This window comes from Neomonachus schauinslandi, chromosome 4, assembly GCF_002201575.2.
Source record: "Neomonachus schauinslandi chromosome 4, ASM220157v2, whole genome shotgun sequence".
Taxonomy (NCBI): domain Eukaryota; kingdom Metazoa; phylum Chordata; class Mammalia; order Carnivora; family Phocidae; genus Neomonachus; species Neomonachus schauinslandi.
Genome location: NC_058406.1, coordinates 26,228,341 through 26,247,772, shown reverse-complemented (window position 1 = coordinate 26,247,772; position 19,432 = coordinate 26,228,341). Strand labels below are relative to the sequence as shown.

Here is a 19,432-nt window from a genome sequence, read left to right as displayed (position 1 = left end):
TGTTTTAAGGCATTTTAAGCTCATTTGGGGAAAGATAGTACTATTACTCACAATAAATTGATATGCATTACCTAAAGGGATACCAGAATACCTAAGAATAGAGTTTTAGGTGAAGTGGCCTGTTGTTCAAGCTGAATCCTTTTTCTCCTTATTTTCCCAGGAGGTTCCTGGGGCCTGGCCCCCAACACTATGAAGAACCCTTGCTGAGGCCATGAGGGGTTACCATGGCGACCGCGGTAGCCATCCCCGCCCAGCCCGCTTTGCCGACCAGCAGCATATGGACGTGGGCCCAGCTGCCAGGGCCCCGTACCTGCTGGGCTCCGGGGAGGCCTTCTCCACCGAGCCCCGCTTCTGTGCCCCGAGAGCTGGCCTGGGACACCTTTCTCCTGAAGGGCCCCTGAGCCTGAGTGAGGGGCCATCAGTAGGCCCCGAGGGAGGGCCAGGGGGGGCCGGGGTTGGGGGGGGCAGCAGCACCTTCCCCAGGATGTACCCCGGCCAGGGCCCCTTCGACACCTGTGAAGACTGTGTGGGCCACCCTCAGGGCAAGGGTGCCCCCCGCCTGCCTTCTACACTCCTGGACCAGTTTGAAAAGCAGTTGCCCGTTCAACAAGATGGCTTCCACACGCTCCCATACCAGCGAGGTCCAGCAGGGGCCGGGCCCGGGCCAGGGCCAGCGTCCGGCACTGCCCCGGAGGCCCGCAGCGAGAGCCCCAGCCGCATCCGGCACCTGGTTCACTCTGTGCAGAAGCTCTTTGCCAAGTCCCACTCTTTGGAGGCCCCAGGGAAGCGGGACTATAATGGGCCCAAGGCTGAGGGCAGAGGTGGCTCTGGAGGAGACAGCTACCCTGGCCTGGGCTCTGGAGGCCCCCACACCTCCCACCACCACCACCACCACCACCACCACCACCACCAGTCCAGGCACGGCAAAAGGAGCAAGAGCAAGGACCGCAAGGGGGATGGGCGGCACCAATCCAAGGCCGCTGGCTGGTGGAGCTCCGATGACAACTTGGACAGCGATAGTGGCTTCCTGGCGGGTGGCCGGCCCCCTGGGGAGCCTGGGGGTCCCTTCTGCCTGGAGGCTCCAGACGGGTCCTACCGGGACTTGAGCTTCAAGGGGCGCTCTGGCGGGTCGGAAGGCCGCTGTCTTGCCTGCACTGGCATGTCCATGTCGCTGGATGGACAATCGGTCAAGCGAAGCGCCTGGCACACAATGATGGTCAGCCAGGGCCGGGATGGATACCCAGGGGCCGGGCCAGGCAAGGGGCTCCTGGGTCCGGAGGCCAAGGCCAAAGCCAGGACTTATCACTATCTGCAGGTGAGGCTTTGGTGGGGGTGGGGCACAGGGTCCTCAACCTTCATCGGTGCTGTCACCCAGGGAGCTATCAAAAGGGTTGGATGGAAGTCAGTTGTCCCTGTGGTGGAGGCCTGGAGGCAGGGAGGTTCCACCCTGCCTCACTGTGTCACCTGGAGCCCCTTTTGGATCTCGCTTTCCCCATTTGTACAATGAAGGGGCCCTTCTATTCTGACATTGCGTGTCACTGCCAGGAAGACTTCCCTTCAACCTGCTGCTTGGACAAGCTGTGCCGGCCTCTGTCTTATGAGCTCGGAGGCAGAATGAGGTTGAGGGTAGGCAGTGGACAGGACAGCGTGGCACTCCCTGGCTGTAGCTTCCCTTGAGATTGGAGGTCAGCAGTTGGAAAGCAGTTCTCCTGCCCCTAGGCCTTCTCCAGACCTCTTTTCTGCTCCGATCTGGGTGGTCCAGATACTGTTTGAATATGAAGGTCAGTTATTTCCAGAATGTGCCTCTGCTGGGGTTTGTCATGCTGGGATGCCCGCAGTAGGACGCCATGAGGCCGTGGAAAAACCCTGGGAGCCTGTCCTGTAGGTTTTCCTGGGCTGGGGACACACTGGTCTGAGCCCCAGATACAACGCCAGGGCGGGGCTTCTTGGGAGTGGGTGGCGCAGGTGATAGCTGGCATGCTGTCCCCAGCCTGTCTCCCCACTTGTACGGTTTCTACAGATGGGGCGAGGAGCTCTGACCCCTTCTGCTTATGGTGTCCTTATCCATCCCACACTGTCCCCTCTCCATCTCCTTACTGAGCTGGGCTCAGGGCTCTTCTTACCATCAACCTTCCTCTTCTCTGCCTCCGGCTCCTCTCCTATACCCCTTGGCTTGCCTTTTTTTTTTTAAGTTTTATTTATTTAAGTAATCTCTCCACCCAACATGGGGCTCAAACTCATGACCCCGAGATCAAGAGTTGCACACTCTTCTGACTGAGCCAGCCAGGCACCCCCCTGCCTTGCTTTCTTGAGGCCTGCCATAGGTTTGGGAGGAAAAGTCAATACAAGTTCTGGAAGTCCAGCAGACTTAGAGTTGTCCCCCAAACCCACATGCTACATATTTAATCCACAGTCATTCACTCGGGGAGCATTTCTTGGGGACTGTGGATGCAAAGATGACCCCACAGACATTGCTTGTGAAGAGCTCAGAGGTCGGGGTGGGATAGACAAGGAAGCAGGTAGAATAGAGCGATGAAGCTGTGATAGGAGAGCGCCCTGGGCGCCATGGGAGCACAGAGGAGGCACCTCACCCACCGGGGTTGGTGGCGGCTGGGGGCTGCTCGGAGCAGCTTGCCGGAGAGGAGGACGCCTGAACTGAATCCCAGCGGAGCTGGAGATGGTCGAGCGCAGATGTGGATTAAGGGTCTTCCAGGAAGAGACTACAGCATGTTCAGAGGTACAGAGAATTGACCTTGCATGTGTCTTTTGGGCGTCCTTGGCCTTGCCGGTAAGTTCTTCACACGTTAGGGCTCTCCTGGGTGGAGAACTTACGGGAGAGCTCAAGGGAAAAAAACAGGGCCACGTGGAAGCAAGAAGGGCCACGTGGAAACAGACAGTAGGGAAGGTGGGAGACTTCTAGGATTCAGGACTTCTGGATTGCCCCCTCCCTGGGTAGAGAGGTTCTCTAAGCTGGGAATTGAAGGGTCCGGCAGAAAGGGCCGAGGAGGGGACACCAACCTTCCTTCTCCCCTGTCTGAGCCCTGGCCGTCCCTGGAGCCTCACTGCCACACGGCTGCTCCCTGCTGCTTCTCCAGGGCTGCCCTGACCTCTCTGGGGGCTTCCTTTTTAACATGCACCTCACAGCGTCCTGCAGAGGAGTGAGGAGCCGCAGTGGCTGTGGAGTGGGAGCCCTGCAGTGTGGCCGAGAGTGCCCTGGCTGTCCGATCTGCTGGCCTGCCTCTCTCTGCTCGCCTGTAGCTCCTCTCTGGAGAGTACAGGGAAGGGAATGGTCCCTCAGGGCTTGGGGGTCCAAGGCACCTTAGGATTGCCTAAGGAATCGCAATAAATGTGTGTAGGAGAACTAACAGACTGCAGGGGCCATGCCCAAAAGCAGGGCAAGCTGGCCCCATCAGACTAGGTGTCTTTGTTGGATCCTGAACCCTTTTGTTTTGAGACCCTATTTCTCCCACTGGATCCCAGCTCTCCTTCAACCCTCTCCTGAACCCCTCCTTCTACCAGAGCCCTTGTTGCTTTATGGAGTCTCGTCTCCTCCTTGTGTTCCCATCTTCTCATTGAGCTCCAGCCTCCTTGCTGAGCCCTGCCCCTATCTGTGGACCCCATTCCATCCCTGCGTCACTGTTCTCATCCTGGTTTCTGTCCTCTCACCTAGCCTCACCCCCAGAGTCTGTGTCCCTCCCTGAACTCTGTGTTCTCCCTGACTCTTGACCCCTCTCAAAATCTCTACCCTCACCCCATTCAACCTGTTCCTTACAACAGGTGTTTGAAGTCTTCCCTACCTTCCCCAGCCCTCTTCCCCATTCCTCCACTTATACCTCATTCTTCCTAGTGTAGGCCAACCATCACAGGCTCCCTCACCTTCCTATCAGCCCACCTACAGACTCATCTAGATCCCTAGCCACCCCCATCCCCTTCCTTCTTGGCTCAGAGAAAAAGCCAGGACCACTCATCCCAGGCTGATCCCTCCAGTAGGGCTTGAGCCCATCTCCCCAGGATCCCCTCTATCCCTGAACTGACTACTGACTGTCCCCCACTCCCTCCCTCCCCACATTTAAAGACTATCTTTATCTTTACGGGTGCTTTCTCTTATCCTGGAAATGTGCCCAGGTTTCTCATCCTAAAAAATCCTTCCTTCACTCCATACCCCCTTCCATCTCCTGTCTTCCCTTCATACCCAAGTTCTTAGAGCATAGAATCTACATCTTCACTTCCTTTAATTCTCCCCTTTACTATAGTCTGACATCCACGTCCCCTGTCCTCTAAAATGTTCTGGTAGTGGTCACCAGTGGTCTCTTGAGAGCTCCCTTTAAAAGGCCACTTCAGTGCTTATAATAATAATAGCTAACATTTATTGAGGACTTACTATGTGCTGGGCACACTATGTTGGCTTATTTATCCTTCCTACCAACGCTAGGACATCGGCATAATTGTCATTACCAATTCACAGACGAGGAAACTGAGAGAGTAATCAGTTTTTGCTCAAGTTCGCCTAGCAAGTGATGGGGCGAGAATTTGAACATGGATCTAACTCCTGAGCCCGAATTACTAACCTCTGAATGCACTGTGGCATTTGACATTATCAACTCTTTTTATTCTGGAAATGTCTCCTGTTTCCATGACATGGCATTCTCCTGACTTCCCTCCTACCCCTCTGCCCACTCCTCCTCAGGTGACTTCATAGGCTTTTCTTCCTTTCTTTGCAGTCCCCTTTTGAAATGTCACTGGATCCCTCCCCAGCTCTCTTTCTTTCCCCTGGGCTGTTTCATTCACCCCTGTGGATTCAGCTGCCGCCCATGACTCCCACATGTCTGCCTCCAGCCCAGATTTCTCCACTGAACTCCAGAACCGAACACCCAACCACCTGCTCGGCATTTCACTGCCAAACTAAAGATGCTTAACCCTAACCTATCAGCTCTCCCCCAAACTTGTTTCTCTGGGATTCTGTGGCTCCATGAGCGACAGCACCATCCCCCAGGTCCTCAGCCAGCAGCCTCCCAGTCATCTGCGGCTCCTCCCCGCCCCCTCGCCCCCTCGCCCCCTACGTCTAATCAGACTCACTGATGCTCCTTAACACCTCATTTCCATCTCCTCGTCCCCCTCATTGTCATGGTCTTAATTTAGGCTCATCATCTCTTGCCTGGCTAACAGCATCAGCCTCCTAATTGGTCTCCCTCCTGCCACTCCATCCCCTGCCCTGCTCCCAGCCCTACACAGTGCATCCCCCCTATGGTCTGTCAAAATGCTCTTTCTGAAACAAATCTGATGGCACTTGCCTGCTTAGAGCCCTCAGTGGCTCCTCGGAGAGGGAAGGAGGGAAGAGTTGGAGGATTTGAGATGTAAGCAGGTTAAGAGGAGGAAGGAGAAGGAGGGGTGAAAGGTGGGGGCAGGTGATACTTCACTGCTGGGGTGGGTCAACACAGGTCACTTTGGCCTCTGATATTCATCCTCTTGACTCCTGGCATATCACCTCAGTTAAGTAGTAAGAGGTCCATGAAAGATGATGAGGGATCTCCCGTAAGGGAGGGGACAGCTTGAAACCTTCTGGCTCTGCTTCCACATGTCCCTGAGCGAGGCCTGCTCCAGCTAACAGAGCACCTCCCGTTGGCAGTGGGGACAGAGGGTCCTGGCTTCTAGATGTAGTAGGGACGCGTCCGAGAGACAGAAGCCCCTGTCCCCGCAGGTGCCGCAAGATGACTGGGGGGGTTACCCCACTGGGGGCAAGGACGGGGAGATCCCCTGCCGCAGGATGCGGAGCGGCAGCTACATCAAGGCCATGGGGGATGAGGAGAGCGGAGACTCAGATGGCAGCCCCAAGACATCTCCCAAAGCGGTGGCCCGGCGCTTCACCTCCCGCCGCTCCTCCAGCGTGGACCAGGCCCGGATCAAGTAAGGACAGGGAGGGCCAGGGCTTGGGGTGGGAAGCTGATACTGGGGGGTTCCCTGCTTAGGGTTCAACTGGGGAGTCTTACCCTGCCCCACATAAAGAGGGGTCCTTGGTGATCGCTCCAATCTGAGTGCCTCTTTGGGAGAGTCCCTTCACCCAGGTTTCTCCTGGGAGGATCCCTGTCTGGGGGTTTCTGAGGGATAGAACCTGCTCAGGGGCCCCAGTGCTGTTATTCCCCTTTCTGGCAGACCCCCATTCTGAATATGGAATTTTGTCCTTTCCCAGCTGCTGTGTCCCACCCCGGATCCATCCCCGGAGCTCCATCCCTGGCTACAGCCGTTCCCTCACCACCGGACAGGTAGGGACAGTCCAGCATGCCTGAAGGAAAGGGTTGGAAATGGGGTTCAGTCCCATACTCAGTCTATGCCTTAAAATTAGAGGTCCAGCCCCTGGAGAGAGCACAGGTCTGGTTCTGGGGGAGCTGGGAAGCCCACCTTGGGATTCCTGGAGCTGACTCAGACTGGGGGTCTCAGTCACATCCTTCAAAACCACCAAGGGTCCTCAAAGTGATGAGTTTGTAGGGGCGACATCAGGTCTCTGAGGTTCCCCAGCCATGTCCTGGCCTGATTAGTCTCAGCTAACCCCGTGCAAAGGGCAGGTGTGGTGGTACAGACCGGGGATAGGCAGAGCTGTGGTCCAAGAGATGCCCATGCTTGAGTTCTTTCCTCACTGCCCCCCAACCCCCCATGGGACCATTAGTGAGACCCAGTAGATCCTCTGTTTTCTCACCTTTAAAATGACAGTAGTAGTGATATTTATCTCAGGGCTTTTGTGAGAGTTCAGTGAGAAAATGTGTGCAAACACAAGGTACCTGGCCCCAAATCGGTACTTTATAAATGTTGAGTTCCATCTCTAAGTGTACACTTCCCCTTAACTAAGCAGAGGTATGCATGATTACATGCATGACATGGATTGGAATTCCAGCTCAGCTAGTTACCAGCTGAGTGACCTGGGGCAAGTTATTTGACTTTTTTGAGCCCCACTTTCTCTATTTAAAAATAGGCATCATAATAGTGTTCTTGGCACATAGCCAGCACTCGGGAAAGGTTAGCTATTTTTACTGTTTGCTGGGGGAAAAAAAGCAATGCAAAAAAGCAATGCAGAAGACTGTCCAGATTGGCTCCTATTGTTTGCTGCTTCAGTCTTTGTTACATTTCCTGAATCAGGGAATCTGATTGGCACAGCTGTCTTTTCACATCAGACTAGCCTATGTTGCTAACCAGTAGTTAATGCTCAGTCCTCGTTTTATTTGACCCATCAGCAACATCTCACACAGATGATGACTCTCTCCTTCTTGAAATACCGTACTCAGTTGACTTTGAAGATACCATACCTTTTACGTTCTCCTAGGTTCTCTCTCTAGCTGTTTATGCTTAGTCTTGCCACCGGTGCCTCTCCAACTCTCCAGGATCTGAACACTGGATTTTTCCAGAGCTTAGTTCCTGGACTTCTCTCGACACTCACTCCTTAGCTCATTCAGGCTCATGGCTTTGAATATTATTGAGGGCCTGATGACTTCCAAATGTGTATCTCCAGCCCCAAATCCTCCCATAATTGCCAGGCATGTGTGTCTAACTGTGTATTGAAATCTCACTTGGATTAATTTAGTAGACATTTCAAACTTAAGATATCCACAGTGGAGCTGCTAGTATCCTTATCCCCCACTCCTTCCCCCGCAAAATGTCCTGCTCCATCCACTGTCTTCTCCATTTCAGATAATGGCAACTTTATCCTTCTAGGAGCTCGGATCCAAAAGCCTGAAATCAGTCTTGACTTTTTTCTCTGTCTCACATCCCTCCATCCAGTCCTTCAGCAAATCCTGTTGGTCCTACCTTCCAAGCATATCCAGGATCCCAGCACTTCTCACCACCTCCACTGTCATTACTCCAGTCTACATCACCATGGCTTTTGTCTGGGTTATTCTCTTGCCCCCTAAGTGGTCTCCTGCACGTGCCCTTGCTCCAATTCATTCTTTCTCAGCGTTGCCCAGAACGATCATTTCAAACTAGAATTGCATTCACTCAAAACCCTTGCCTTATTCAGAGGACTTTACTATGACTTATAAGGCCTTGCATGATCTGGTTCTTGCTACCTGTGAGTCCCTCTCCTAATGCTGTTCCCTCCCCCCCCACTCCAGCCACATTGGTCCCCTTGCTAACCCCACAGGTGTGCTCCAGCTTTTTGTCTCCTTCTGTTTAGGTATGTCTTTTGTAAATAGTTTAAGGAATTTATCTTAACATCTATTCTGACAATTGCTTGAGGGTTTAGTACATTTATATTTATTGTGATTACTGATATGCCTGGATGTATTTTGTTGTTTTATTTTGTGCCCTTATTTCTCCTGCCTTTTGGGTGATGCTTTTCTACTCCTTTGCTACCTTCTTTTGGATTAGTTTTCTTCATTTTTCTTACTACCCAATCCCACACTGGTTTGGCAGTTCTATATTCTATTTTCATTCTTGTGGTTGCTTTTGTAATTTTCATGTGCATATCTGACTTAGCAAAGTCTCATTTGACAATTTCTTCTATCCTTAGGACACTTTTGTTTTGACCACCTCTTCCCTTCTTACCTGTACATGTTGCCCGGTATTTTAGTTCCATCTCCTTTTTACCTCTCCAAATTAGTCTTTATTATTGTTGCTACATTTTATGCTATTAAGACTTGATTATATTGGGGCGCCTGGGTGGCTCAGTCGTTAAGTGTCTGCCTTCGGCTCAGGTCATGGTCCCAGGGTTCTGGGATCGAGCCCCGCATCGGGCTCCCTGCTTGGCAGGAAGCCTGCTTCTCCCTCTCCCACTCCCCCTGCTTGTGTTCCCTCTCTCGCTGTGTCTCTCTCTGTCAAATAAACAAAATCTTTTTTTTAAAAAAAAAAGACTTGATTATATAGACTCACATTTGTACCTCCCCCCATACCTTCTTACATTTCATTCCTTCCTTTCAAATATTCTTTAGTAATTTTTCAGTCAGTGTCTGTTAGTAGCAAACTTTGCCTTTAACAAAAAATGGAGTCTACCCTCATTATTTAACATAAATCAGCTTATTTTAGAATCTTAGGTCAACATTTATTTTCTCTTGGCATTTGGAAGATACTCTTTTGTCATCTATGTTCTGTTGTTGCCGTTGGGAAGTCTGCAATCAATCCAATTGTCTTTGTGGATAGTTTTCATTTCCTTCTGATTGCTCTTGAAATCTTGTCTTTGATTTTGGTGTTCTGCAGTTTCACTATGTGTGTATGCTCCCTGAATCTGAAGATTAATGCTGTTCATCAAATCTGGAAAATTCTCTCATGGTTACTGTTTGCTGGTACATCTTTTTTCATCCTTTTACTTTCAACCTACTTGTGCTTTTTAAAAAAATCCAATCTAACAATTTCTGCCTTTCAAACGAGCTTTCTTGTTCATTCACATTTAATGTGATTATTGATATGGTTGAATTGTATCATATCATTGTTTTTCCTCTGTTTTTTCTTTACTGTCTTTTGTATCAAATAAATGTTTTAGTGTACCATTTTAATTTCTTTGTTATTAATTCCTTTTTACTATATTATTTGAGTTACTAGAGTTTCTCTAGGAATTATAATGTATATCATAACTGATTAAAATCTAATTAATTCTGGCAAAATATAGAAGCATTGCTCCAGTGTATCTCTTTTTTTCTCTCCCCTATTTGTGCTATTATTGTCATGTACCTTTCCTGTGTATATGTTCTAAATCTAACAATTATTATAAAGTAATGATGATGTTATAATAATAGTTTTGTAAAATTTTGTGCCTTTTAAAGAAGTTGAGAGAAAAAATGAGAAAAGTATAGATTCTTTTATATTTGTCATTTATGGTTCCCTTCATCTCTTCCTGTGGATTTGAGTTATCATTAAGTGTCACTTCCTTTTAGCCTGAAGAACTTCCATTAATGTTTCTTGTAAGATAGGTCTGTAACGAATTCTTCAGTCTATAGGTATTTGGAAACGTCTTTAATTTTACTTCATTTTTGAAGAATAGTTTTGCTGAATATAAAATTCCTGGTTGACAGTTTTTTCTTTCAGCATTTTGAATATACCATTCCACTACCTTTGATGCTTATTGTTCTGATGAAAAGCCAGTTGTTAATCATATTATTGTTTTCTTGTGTGTGGTGAATTGTTCTTCCCTTGCTGCTATTAAGATTTTCTCTTTGTCTATGGCTTTCAACCTTTTGACTGTAATGTATCTGGCTATGGATCTCTTTGTATTTAACCTACTTTGAATTACTAGAGCTTCTTTAATCTGTAGATTAATGGTTTTCATCACGTTTGGAAAATTTTGAGCTGTTGTTTCTTCAAGTATTGTTTTCTTCCCCTTTCTCTCTTCTTCCTTTGGGAGTCCCATTACATGTATACTGCTTTGCTTGTTATTGTCCCATAGGTCTCTGAGGTTCTGTTTATTTTTCTTTTTTTCTCTCCATTCTTCAGATTGGATAATTTATACTAATCAAGTTTACTGATCATTTCTAATGCTGAGTCCTTCTAGTGAATTTTTCACTTCAGTTATTGTACTTTTCAGCTCCAGAATTTCCATTTGACTCTTAAAAAAGATTCTTTTTGTTGTGATTTTTTTTTATTCATGAAGTCATTGCTGTGCTTTCTTTTAAACCTTTAAACATTTCTCTTAGTTCTTTTAACATATTTGTAATAGCTGCTTTGCAGTTTTTGTCTGATAAATCAAACATTTGGGGACAGTCACATTTTCTTGTTTATTTGCATGTCTCATAGTTTTTTTGTTGTATACTGAACATTTTAAGTAATATATTGTAGTGACTCTGGATTCTTACTTTACCTTTTTAAAAACTTTTAAAATTTACATTCTAGTTAGTTAACATACAGTGCAATATTGGTTTCAGGAGTAGAATTCAGTGATTCATCACATAGATACCACACCTTGTATTCATCACAAGTACCCTCCTTAATACCAATCCCCCACCTAGCCCATCCTCCACCCACCTCCCTCCATTAACCCTCAGTTTGTTCTCTACTGTTAAGAGTCTCTCTTATGGTTTGTTTCTCTCTCTCTCTCACTCTTTCCCCTTCCCCCCCAATATGATTCATCTGTTTTATTTCTTAAATTCCACATATGAGTGAAATCATACGGTATTTGTCTTTCTCTGACTGAAGTTATTTCACTTAGCATAATACACTCTAGCTCCATCCACATTGTTGCAAATGGCAAGATTTCATTCTTTTTGATGGCTGAGTAATATTCCACTGTATATATATACCACATCTTCTTTATCCATTTTTGTCAGTCAGTGGACATTTGGGCTCTCTCCAGAGTTTGGCTATTGTTGTTAATACTGCTATAAACATCAGGGTACATGTACCCCTTTGAATCTGTATTTTTTTTTATCCTTTGGGTAAATCCCTAGTAGTGCAATTGCTGGATTGTAGGGTAGTTCTATTTTTAACCTTTTGAGGAACCTCCATACTATTCTCCAGAGTGGCTGCAGTTCCCATTCCCATCAACAGTGTAAGAGAGTCCCCCTTTCTCCATATCCTTGCCAACACCTTTGTTTCTGGTGATGTTAATTATAGCCATTCTGACAGGTGTGAGATAGTATCTCACCATGGTTTTGATTTGTATTTCCCTGATGATGAGTGATGTTGAGTATCTTTTCATGTGTCTGTTAGCCATCTGGATGTCTTTTTTGGAAGAGTGTCTATTCATGTCTTCTGCCCATTTCTTAACTGGATTATTTGTTTTTTGGGTGTTGAGTTTGATAAGTTCTTTATAGATTTTGGATACTAATCCTTTATCATATATGTCATTTACAAATAATCCTCTCCCATTCTGTAGGCTGCCTTTTAGTTTTGTTGATTTGCTGTACAGAAGCTTTTTATCTTGATGAAGTCCCAATAGTTCATTTTTGGTTTTGTTTCCCTTGCCTCTGGCAACATGTCTAGTAAGAAGTTGCTATGGCCGGGTGCCTGGGTGGCTCAGTCAGTTAAGCGTCTGCCTTCGGCTCAGGTCATGATCCTGGGGTCCTGGGATCGAGCCCCATGTCCAGCTCGGCCGGGAGCCTTGTTCTCCCTCTCTCTCTCCTGCTGCTCCCCCTGCTTATGTGCTCTCTCTCTCTGTCAAATAAATAAATAAATAAATCTTAAAAAAAAAAAAAGAAGTTGCTGCAGCCGAGGTCAAAGAGGTTGCTGCCTGTGTTCTCCTCTAGGATTTTGATGGTTTCCTGTCTCACGTTTAGGTCTTTCATCTATTTTGAATTTATTTTTGTGTATGGTGTAAAAAAGTGGTCCAGTTTCGTTCTTCTGCATGTTGCTGTCCAGTTTTCCCAACACTATTTGTTGAAGAGACTTTTTTCCATTGGATATTATTTCCTGCTTTGTTGAAGATTAGTTGACCATATAGTTGTGGGTTCTTACTTTACCTCTAGAAGATTATTATTGCTTTGTTTATGTGTTTGTTGATCCCTGGATTAATTCTGTGAAATCTGTCTTCCCTGCTAAATGTGGCCTCTGATATCTTCACTAATTTTTTTTTTTCTTTCTTGTTTTTATTTTTAAGCCTGGTTTCCTAGGGGGTTTGTCCTGTGTCTGCACAGTTTAGTGTTCAGCCAGAGATTGTGCCCCAAAACTTTGAGCCAGAAAGGCTGCTCTCTGCTTATTGTTCTGTGTGTGGACTAGGGAGTACAAACTTCAGGCTGTTTTTCAGCCTACCCTGGATTTTCCTTTTTTGCCAGGCTCTCTCTTTTTTTTTTTTTTTTTTAAAGATTTTATTTATTTATTTGAGAGAGAGAGAATGAGAGACAGAGAGCATGAGAGGGAGGAGGGTCAGAGGGAGAAGCAGACTCCCTGCCGAGCAGGGAGCCCAATGCGGGACTCGATCCCAGGACTCCAGGATCATGACCTGAGCCGAAGGCAGTCGCTTAACCAACTGAGCCACCCAGGCGCCCCTTGCCAGGCTCTCTTATGTCACCACTACACATGTGCACAGGCTCCATTGGCCAGAAAGGCGTGGGCAGCTTGAGGCCTCTTTGTCTCTGTTGTGCATGCACTCACCTCTACTTAACCCAGCATATGTGGCGAGGTCATCAAACCTTCTCTGGCCATCCCATGCCCCGGAACTCCTCTGTTAAATCCCTGCCTAGTCTGCCAGTCCATTGCTTGTTCCAAACAGTGCTGAAATCTCAGCTTAGCTGTGCTGCTGGCTATTCCTCTATTACTGTTCTCTCCCCAGCTTCCCCCCCACCCCCCGCCCCGGCCCGTTCTTGACACTATACGACAATGTTCCAAATTAAGTGAGCCCCTTTTGGCAGTGGCAACGAAGCAGCTGGTTTTCACAGCCTGCCTCACCCTGGTTGAACTATTGCAAGTGAGAGAGCTGGGAACTTGAGTAATGGGAGCAGCCCCAGGCAAGGACGCCCTGGACTCATGCTGTTCAGGAATTTTCATGTATACGCTTCTTTGTTGTATACCTTGGATTGATTTTCAGAGTGATGAAGTGGTTGTCTTTGACAGTTTTGTCTAGCTTTATAGCTGTCTTGCCTGTCACTCTGTCATGCGTGAAGCAAGGAGTCTGGAAAATTCTCCATTAGTCTAATTAATTCTTCAAATATTGCCGCTTCTATATCCTATCTAGTCTCTCACCTGGAGCTCCTATTAGTTGTATGTGGGACCTTATTCTTTCCTCCATGCATCTTAACCTCTGGTTCATATTTTCCATTTCTTTGCCTCTCTATGCTGCCTTCTGGGTGAGTTCCTCAGATATATCATCTGATTTACCAATTTTCTCTTCAGTTGTGCGTCATCTACTATTTAACTCATTAATTGTGTTTTTAATTTGACTTTTTTTTCAGTTCTAGACATCTGGTTTGGTTCCTTTTAAATCTTTCTAGTCTTCTTTTCAAAGCTTATATTCTCTCCTGATGTTTTCAGTTTTATCTTTTAAGTTTTAGAAATTTAAACAGTTTATTTTTTTAAAAGATTTTATTTATTTATTTGTGAGAGACACAGAGAGAGAGAGAGAGCAGAGGCAGAGGGAGAAGCAAGCTCTCCGTGGAGCAGGGACCCCCGATGCGGAACTCTGATCCCAGGACCCCGGGATCAGGATCTGAGCCGAAGGCAGATGTTTAACCAACGGAGCCACCCAGGCGCCCCAGGAGTTTTAAACATAGTTTAAAAGCTAATCTGTTTTAGCTAAGGTAACACTAGCTGCTGTAACAGATAAAGCTTGCATTCTCAATGGCTTAACTTAATAAAAGCTTAGCTTTTGTTTATACCACAGTTTGCATTAGTTATCTATTGCTATGCAACCTAGTGTCTTAAAACAACGAGTTTCTGTGGGTCAGGAATCTGAGTGCAGCTTAGGTGGGTGGTGCCTTCTGGATCAGGTGACTCACGTGGCTTCAGTCAAGGTATTGGCCAGGGCTGTTGTCATTTTAGGGCTTGACTGGAGGAATAGCTGCTTCCTCACTCACTCCCATGGCTCTTGGCAGGCCTCAGATCCTCCCTGGCTATTGGCCAGAGTCATCAGTTTTTTGACATGTGGGACTCATCATCGGACTACTCATAACATAATAGCTTGCTTCTCCCAGACAGAGCAGAGGCTCTGAGAGAAAGAGCGTGTTCGAGATGGAAGCCACAGTCTTTTTGTAATTTAATCTCGGAAGTGACATTCCATGTTCTGCTCATTATAATAAGTCTATTCCATCCTCAAGAGGAGGGGCCCACACAAGGGTGTTAATGCCAGGAGGCGTGGAGATCATTAGGGGCTGTGTCAGAGCTAGCATACCACGTGGTCTGGTATGAACTCAGTGGAACTTTTCAGTGAGAACTTTATCTGTGAGAATCATGAACAGCCTGGGTTAAGAGTGGGTCCCTCAGAAAATATTTTGCATTTGCTTCTGATAGACTATTCTTGGTTTGGGACCATTTTTTGTTAATTTTTAATTTGCAGGGAGGTGTCTGAGCCATGCAGGCCCACAGGCCCACAGAATCCTGTGTCTATGTGAAGACCACCTTGTGGGTCTAATCTGAGGAGATTAGCCTACTTTTCCCCTCCAATGCCTAGACTACAAACTGGCTTCTTGTGATCAGCCTGTGCTGATAATTGATTTTTTTTTTTTTAGTCTACCATTCATGAAAGGTTTTCCATTTCCTAGGTTTATGAAGGTTCTCATTTCTAACGCTGTGTTTCATGTGGACCCAACGCCTACTCCTACACCCAAGTGGGTGTTAATACCTAAGCCCTTTGGTCCGTCAGACCAGCAAATTGTGCCCCCACCTCCCACCACCACTGGGCTGTTTGCAGCACTGACTCACACAGTTAATATTCTGATTTTCCAGTCTCCTCTTTGCTTTTGTCCTCTGGGGACACATCTCGCTTTCTTGTGAGCTCAGCTATGCATATAAAACATTTCTTATATTTTATCCAGTGTTTTAGAGTGTTTTGAATTGGGAGTGTTTTCCAAGGTTAGCTAAACTAAATGACATAGGTAAAGTATACAGGATGTTGTCCAGCCCCCAGATGAACCCACTGACTCCAGCACAGACAATTTTCAGTTAGACCCAAGCAAAGTATTTTCTTCTAAATATCCCACATCCTTGGAAATATTTACTGATCCTGAGTCTGGTTTGGACAGAGGCTAAGGTTCCCATTTTCTAAGAGGATCCTTTGACTTTAACTCTACTGAAAGTGGGTCTGGGGGCAGCAGGTTGGAAGGCAGGGCAGGGATAATAGGAGAATTCACAGCACAATGTTACAGTTTTATAATCATAATACAGTAAAGATCAACATAGGCACAATATTCCTCTGGGAGTCTATACACGTCTGTGTTTCCCTTGGGTCCTGGTCCCTTGTGGGAACTTCAGAAGCTCGTCTTCACCAGTAGAGATGGAAAGCATGTGGCCCCAGGGAGTTTCTCACCCTCCCTCTGTCTGCCTTGGATGGAGTTGATCATAGGAATAGCATATGGTTGGGATTTCAAGAGCTTCAGAGACCCTGGGAAGGAGAGGCCTCTGAAAGGTGTTGTCAGTGTGATTTAAGAACCTCTTACTACTAATAATAGTCTATTATGTTTATTGAGCATCTGCTATATGCCAGATAGTATGCCTAATAGTTTATACACAGGAGAGGCTTGGAGATACAGAGATAAGCTGCAGAATGAGATTCCTTCCATCTATAGGATCCAGAATTGAGACCAGAATGCTCTCTACTGGGGTTCTACAGGATCACCTGTCCTGTGCCCCAGGAAGGATCCTCTGAGCTGGATTGTTCTAGTTGGGGAGTATCTTGAGCCTGGCCTAGAAATAACAGGAGTTAAATCAGCTTCTGAGCTTCAGGAAATACCCAGGCACTGCTGGTCCTTCATACCTTGGGGGTCCAGAGATAGGAAACTGAGAGGTGGACTTGCAGAGGGTCATGATGAAAGCCACGGCTGCCACAGGATTGTGGCTTGTGCCAAACCTGGTACAACTTCACTTCTACGGGATCTCGAATTGATTTTTCCATGACCTGTGATTTCTGTACATTTGTAATGAAGTTCCTTTAGAATGGGCTGTGGAAGGAAGTCCAGACACTCCTTTTTGATTACGGGACCCACACTGGAACCACTGAATCTGAATTTCCAGCAAAGTTTGTCCCTGAGCTTCAAGGCAGCCAAAGCAAAGAGAGGCATCTAGTTAGAGAGCCCTGGGTTCAGATCCTTGGGGTAGAGCTTGAGTTAATGTAGGTTTAAAAGGTCCCCAGGAGATTCCGATTCAGCCTGGCAAAAGAGCCAGGAAACCTGGCATTTGACTTCGGTAAATCACTTACAAGCTGGGCATCATTGGTCAACTCATCTGCCCCCTCTGAGCCTTAGTTTGCCCCTCAGTAGAACTGGATGGAAATTTCTGCTCAATTTGAGGTAGAATTTAGTGATATCATGTTATGCTTTGGAGATGGAGTTATGGAAACGTTGAGCAGCATTTTACATGTGGATCAAGCCACTACTTTATTTGTTGATTGCACATAAATATGATGCTATGAATCCTTCCTGGGAGATGTCACAAGATGCAGCCATGGGATATCTGCTATCACATTTACCATGTGGATGCTACTGAGGACCTTGTCCGAGACTTCATCCAATGACCTCTACGTAATCACTCGGGGGGATTTCTCTCGGGCTCAGTAATAGGAATAGTTGCGGTTCTCATGAGTGGTGGCCTATTTCCAGGTTGGTCTTGAGACCTTCACGTGCCACTTACTGAGGGCTTAGTGTGTACCAGTACCTGCACCAAACGCCTCCCGTGTTTTTCTTTGAGTCCCCTAAATAGCCGCCCCATGAAGATGGTACCATTATCATTCCCACTGGGCAGGTGATTCAACTGAGGCCCCAAAGCTTTAAGTAGCTTTCCCAGGCCACAGTACTAGGAGGTAGCTGAGCCAACTCTTGAGTCTAGGTGGGTCTCTCTCCATAGACTATGCAGGCAACCTGCAGGCTATATTCCTTGATGCTTTGGAAGCTCAGGGTCAAATGTGCACCCATCCTGTGCTCTGGGGGTAGAGCTTATCCCTGGGACCACCGCCTTTATTTTTCCTTTGTGCTACTTTTCTCATATAATATGAATAGAAGCTGCAATCTCCGTAGTATATTTAGTCTTAGTGCAGTGCTGTGGGACACGGTTCCATGAACAGAGGTTTGTTTTGCATTTTTCTTAGTTGCTTTAATTTTTTTACATCATGGATTCTGTACCACAAAATATCAAGACAAAAACAAGAACCTCAGTCAGCAATGGCTGGACTTGCCTTAGAGGATGTGGGCAGGGAAGGAGCCAGCAGGCCAAATCAGGACCCTAGTTAGTGGGCAGAAGGTGGGAGAAGGCTTAGAACACTTGAAGGTTAATAATTTTTGCTCCATCACTTACTTACCCATTAATTTCTGCCCAGCCCCATGGTATGCGTCCCTATAGGTTGCTGTCAATCAATTTTGTAGTGTAATGGATCATAAATAATAAAATAAAAAGTGGCCTTCCCTGCAGTTCCCCACCTGCAGACTGGTCCGGAGGGTGGATGTCCCTGGTCCTCTCCCTCAGTGTTAGGTGAGAGAAATGTGAGGGGTTGGACTAGGTGGAGAGGAAGATGGGGGTGGTCCTAGGAGTCTGGGAGAGGCATTGATGGGGTAGAGGGAGGAGTATTTAGAGGAAAGACTAGACCCCAAGACGGGCCCCAAGGCAGGCCTGGACGGCAGCACAGGGCGGAGGTGCCTCCATCTTTCTTTGCACAGAGTGAGGGTTTCAAAGGCAGAGGCGTCACACAGAGACTGTCTCTGCACATGTAGATATATTCCTAAGGCAAAGCGCCTCAGAGATACCCGCTTCCAGCCCAGCACCCCAGTAACTGTTCTCCCGACCCCTGCCCCCAGCTCAGTGAGGAGCTGAACCAGCAGCTGGAGGCCGTGTGCGGGTCCGTGTTCGGGGAGCTCGAGTCCCAGGCGGTGGATGCCCTGGACCTGCCCGGCTGTTTCCGCATGCGGAGCCACAGCTACCTCCGGGCCATCCAGGCCGGCTGCTCTCAAGACGACGACTGCCTGCCCCTCCTTGCTGCCCCTGCCTCTGTCTCAGGGAGGCCCGGCTCCTGTGAGTGTGCCCTCTCTGCCCCTGGCCGGGCCCTAGGTTGAAGAGCGCCCAGGGTTCTGGCGCTGGCCCTCGCTAAGGCTGTGCTGTGTGACCTTGGGCAGCTGGCTTGCCTCTCTGGGCCGGATGATGGGGAGAACAAGCCTTGGCACGTGGAGTACGCGTGCCTGCTGGGTCCTCCGGCGCCGTGTGGGCGTGGGGTGGTGGGCCACGGACACCCGCTGCGACGCGTTTCTCACCGGCTGCGTTTCTGCGTTCCTGGCCACAGCCTTCAACTTCAGAAAGGCCCCGTCCCCCATCCCGCCGGGGAGCCAGGCCCCGCCCCGCATCTCCATCACCGCCCAGAGCAGCACCGACTCCGCCCACGAGAGCTTCACGGCGGCCGAGGGCCCCGCCCGGCGCTGCAGCTCTGCGGACGGGCTGGACGGCCCCGCCATGGGCGCGCGCACCCTGGAGTTGGCGCCGGTGCCACCCCGGGCCAGCCCCAAGCCCCCTACACTCATCATCAAGACCATTCCCGGCAGGGAGGAGCTGCGGAGCTTGGCGCGGCAGAGGAAGTGGCGGCCGTCCATAGGGGTGCAGGTATGGAAGGAGGAGGTGCCGAAGTAAGCTCAGGCCCTGGCGGGTTGGGGACGGGCTGAGGGGGTCGGTGAGGTTGCTCTGAGCTGCACGTAAGCCCCTGTGCCTGGTCATCGACAGGGCTGTTACACTAGTGCCAGCCCCACTCCCTTGTCGCTTGTCCTGGAAACATCACCTCTACTGGCGAGTGGAGAGTGGTGGCCAGTGGGATGCCTCTGACCTCCTGGGCCTCTTTTCTTGTTCGGGCTGACTGTGCCTTTTTTTTTTTTTTTTTTTTTTTTTTTTTTTTTTTTTTTTT

At 48.1% G+C, this 19,432-nt stretch overlaps 1 protein-coding gene across 1 annotated transcript in view; it reads left to right on the top strand.

Moving 5' to 3' along the window:
* Positions 1 to 211: 211 nt before the first annotated feature.
* DLGAP3 (DLG associated protein 3) overlaps positions 212 to 19,432 on the top strand; it is a 39,480-nt gene continuing 20,259 nt past the window's right edge. The window contains exons 1-5 of the mRNA XM_021683681.1: positions 212 to 1,315; positions 5,699 to 5,904; positions 6,188 to 6,260; positions 18,345 to 18,558; positions 18,824 to 19,137. Of these exons, the coding sequence (XP_021539356.1) occupies positions 212 to 1,315; positions 5,699 to 5,904; positions 6,188 to 6,260; positions 18,345 to 18,558; positions 18,824 to 19,137 (1,911 nt within the window). The remainder of the gene's footprint in view (positions 1,316 to 5,698; positions 5,905 to 6,187; positions 6,261 to 18,344; positions 18,559 to 18,823; positions 19,138 to 19,432) is intronic.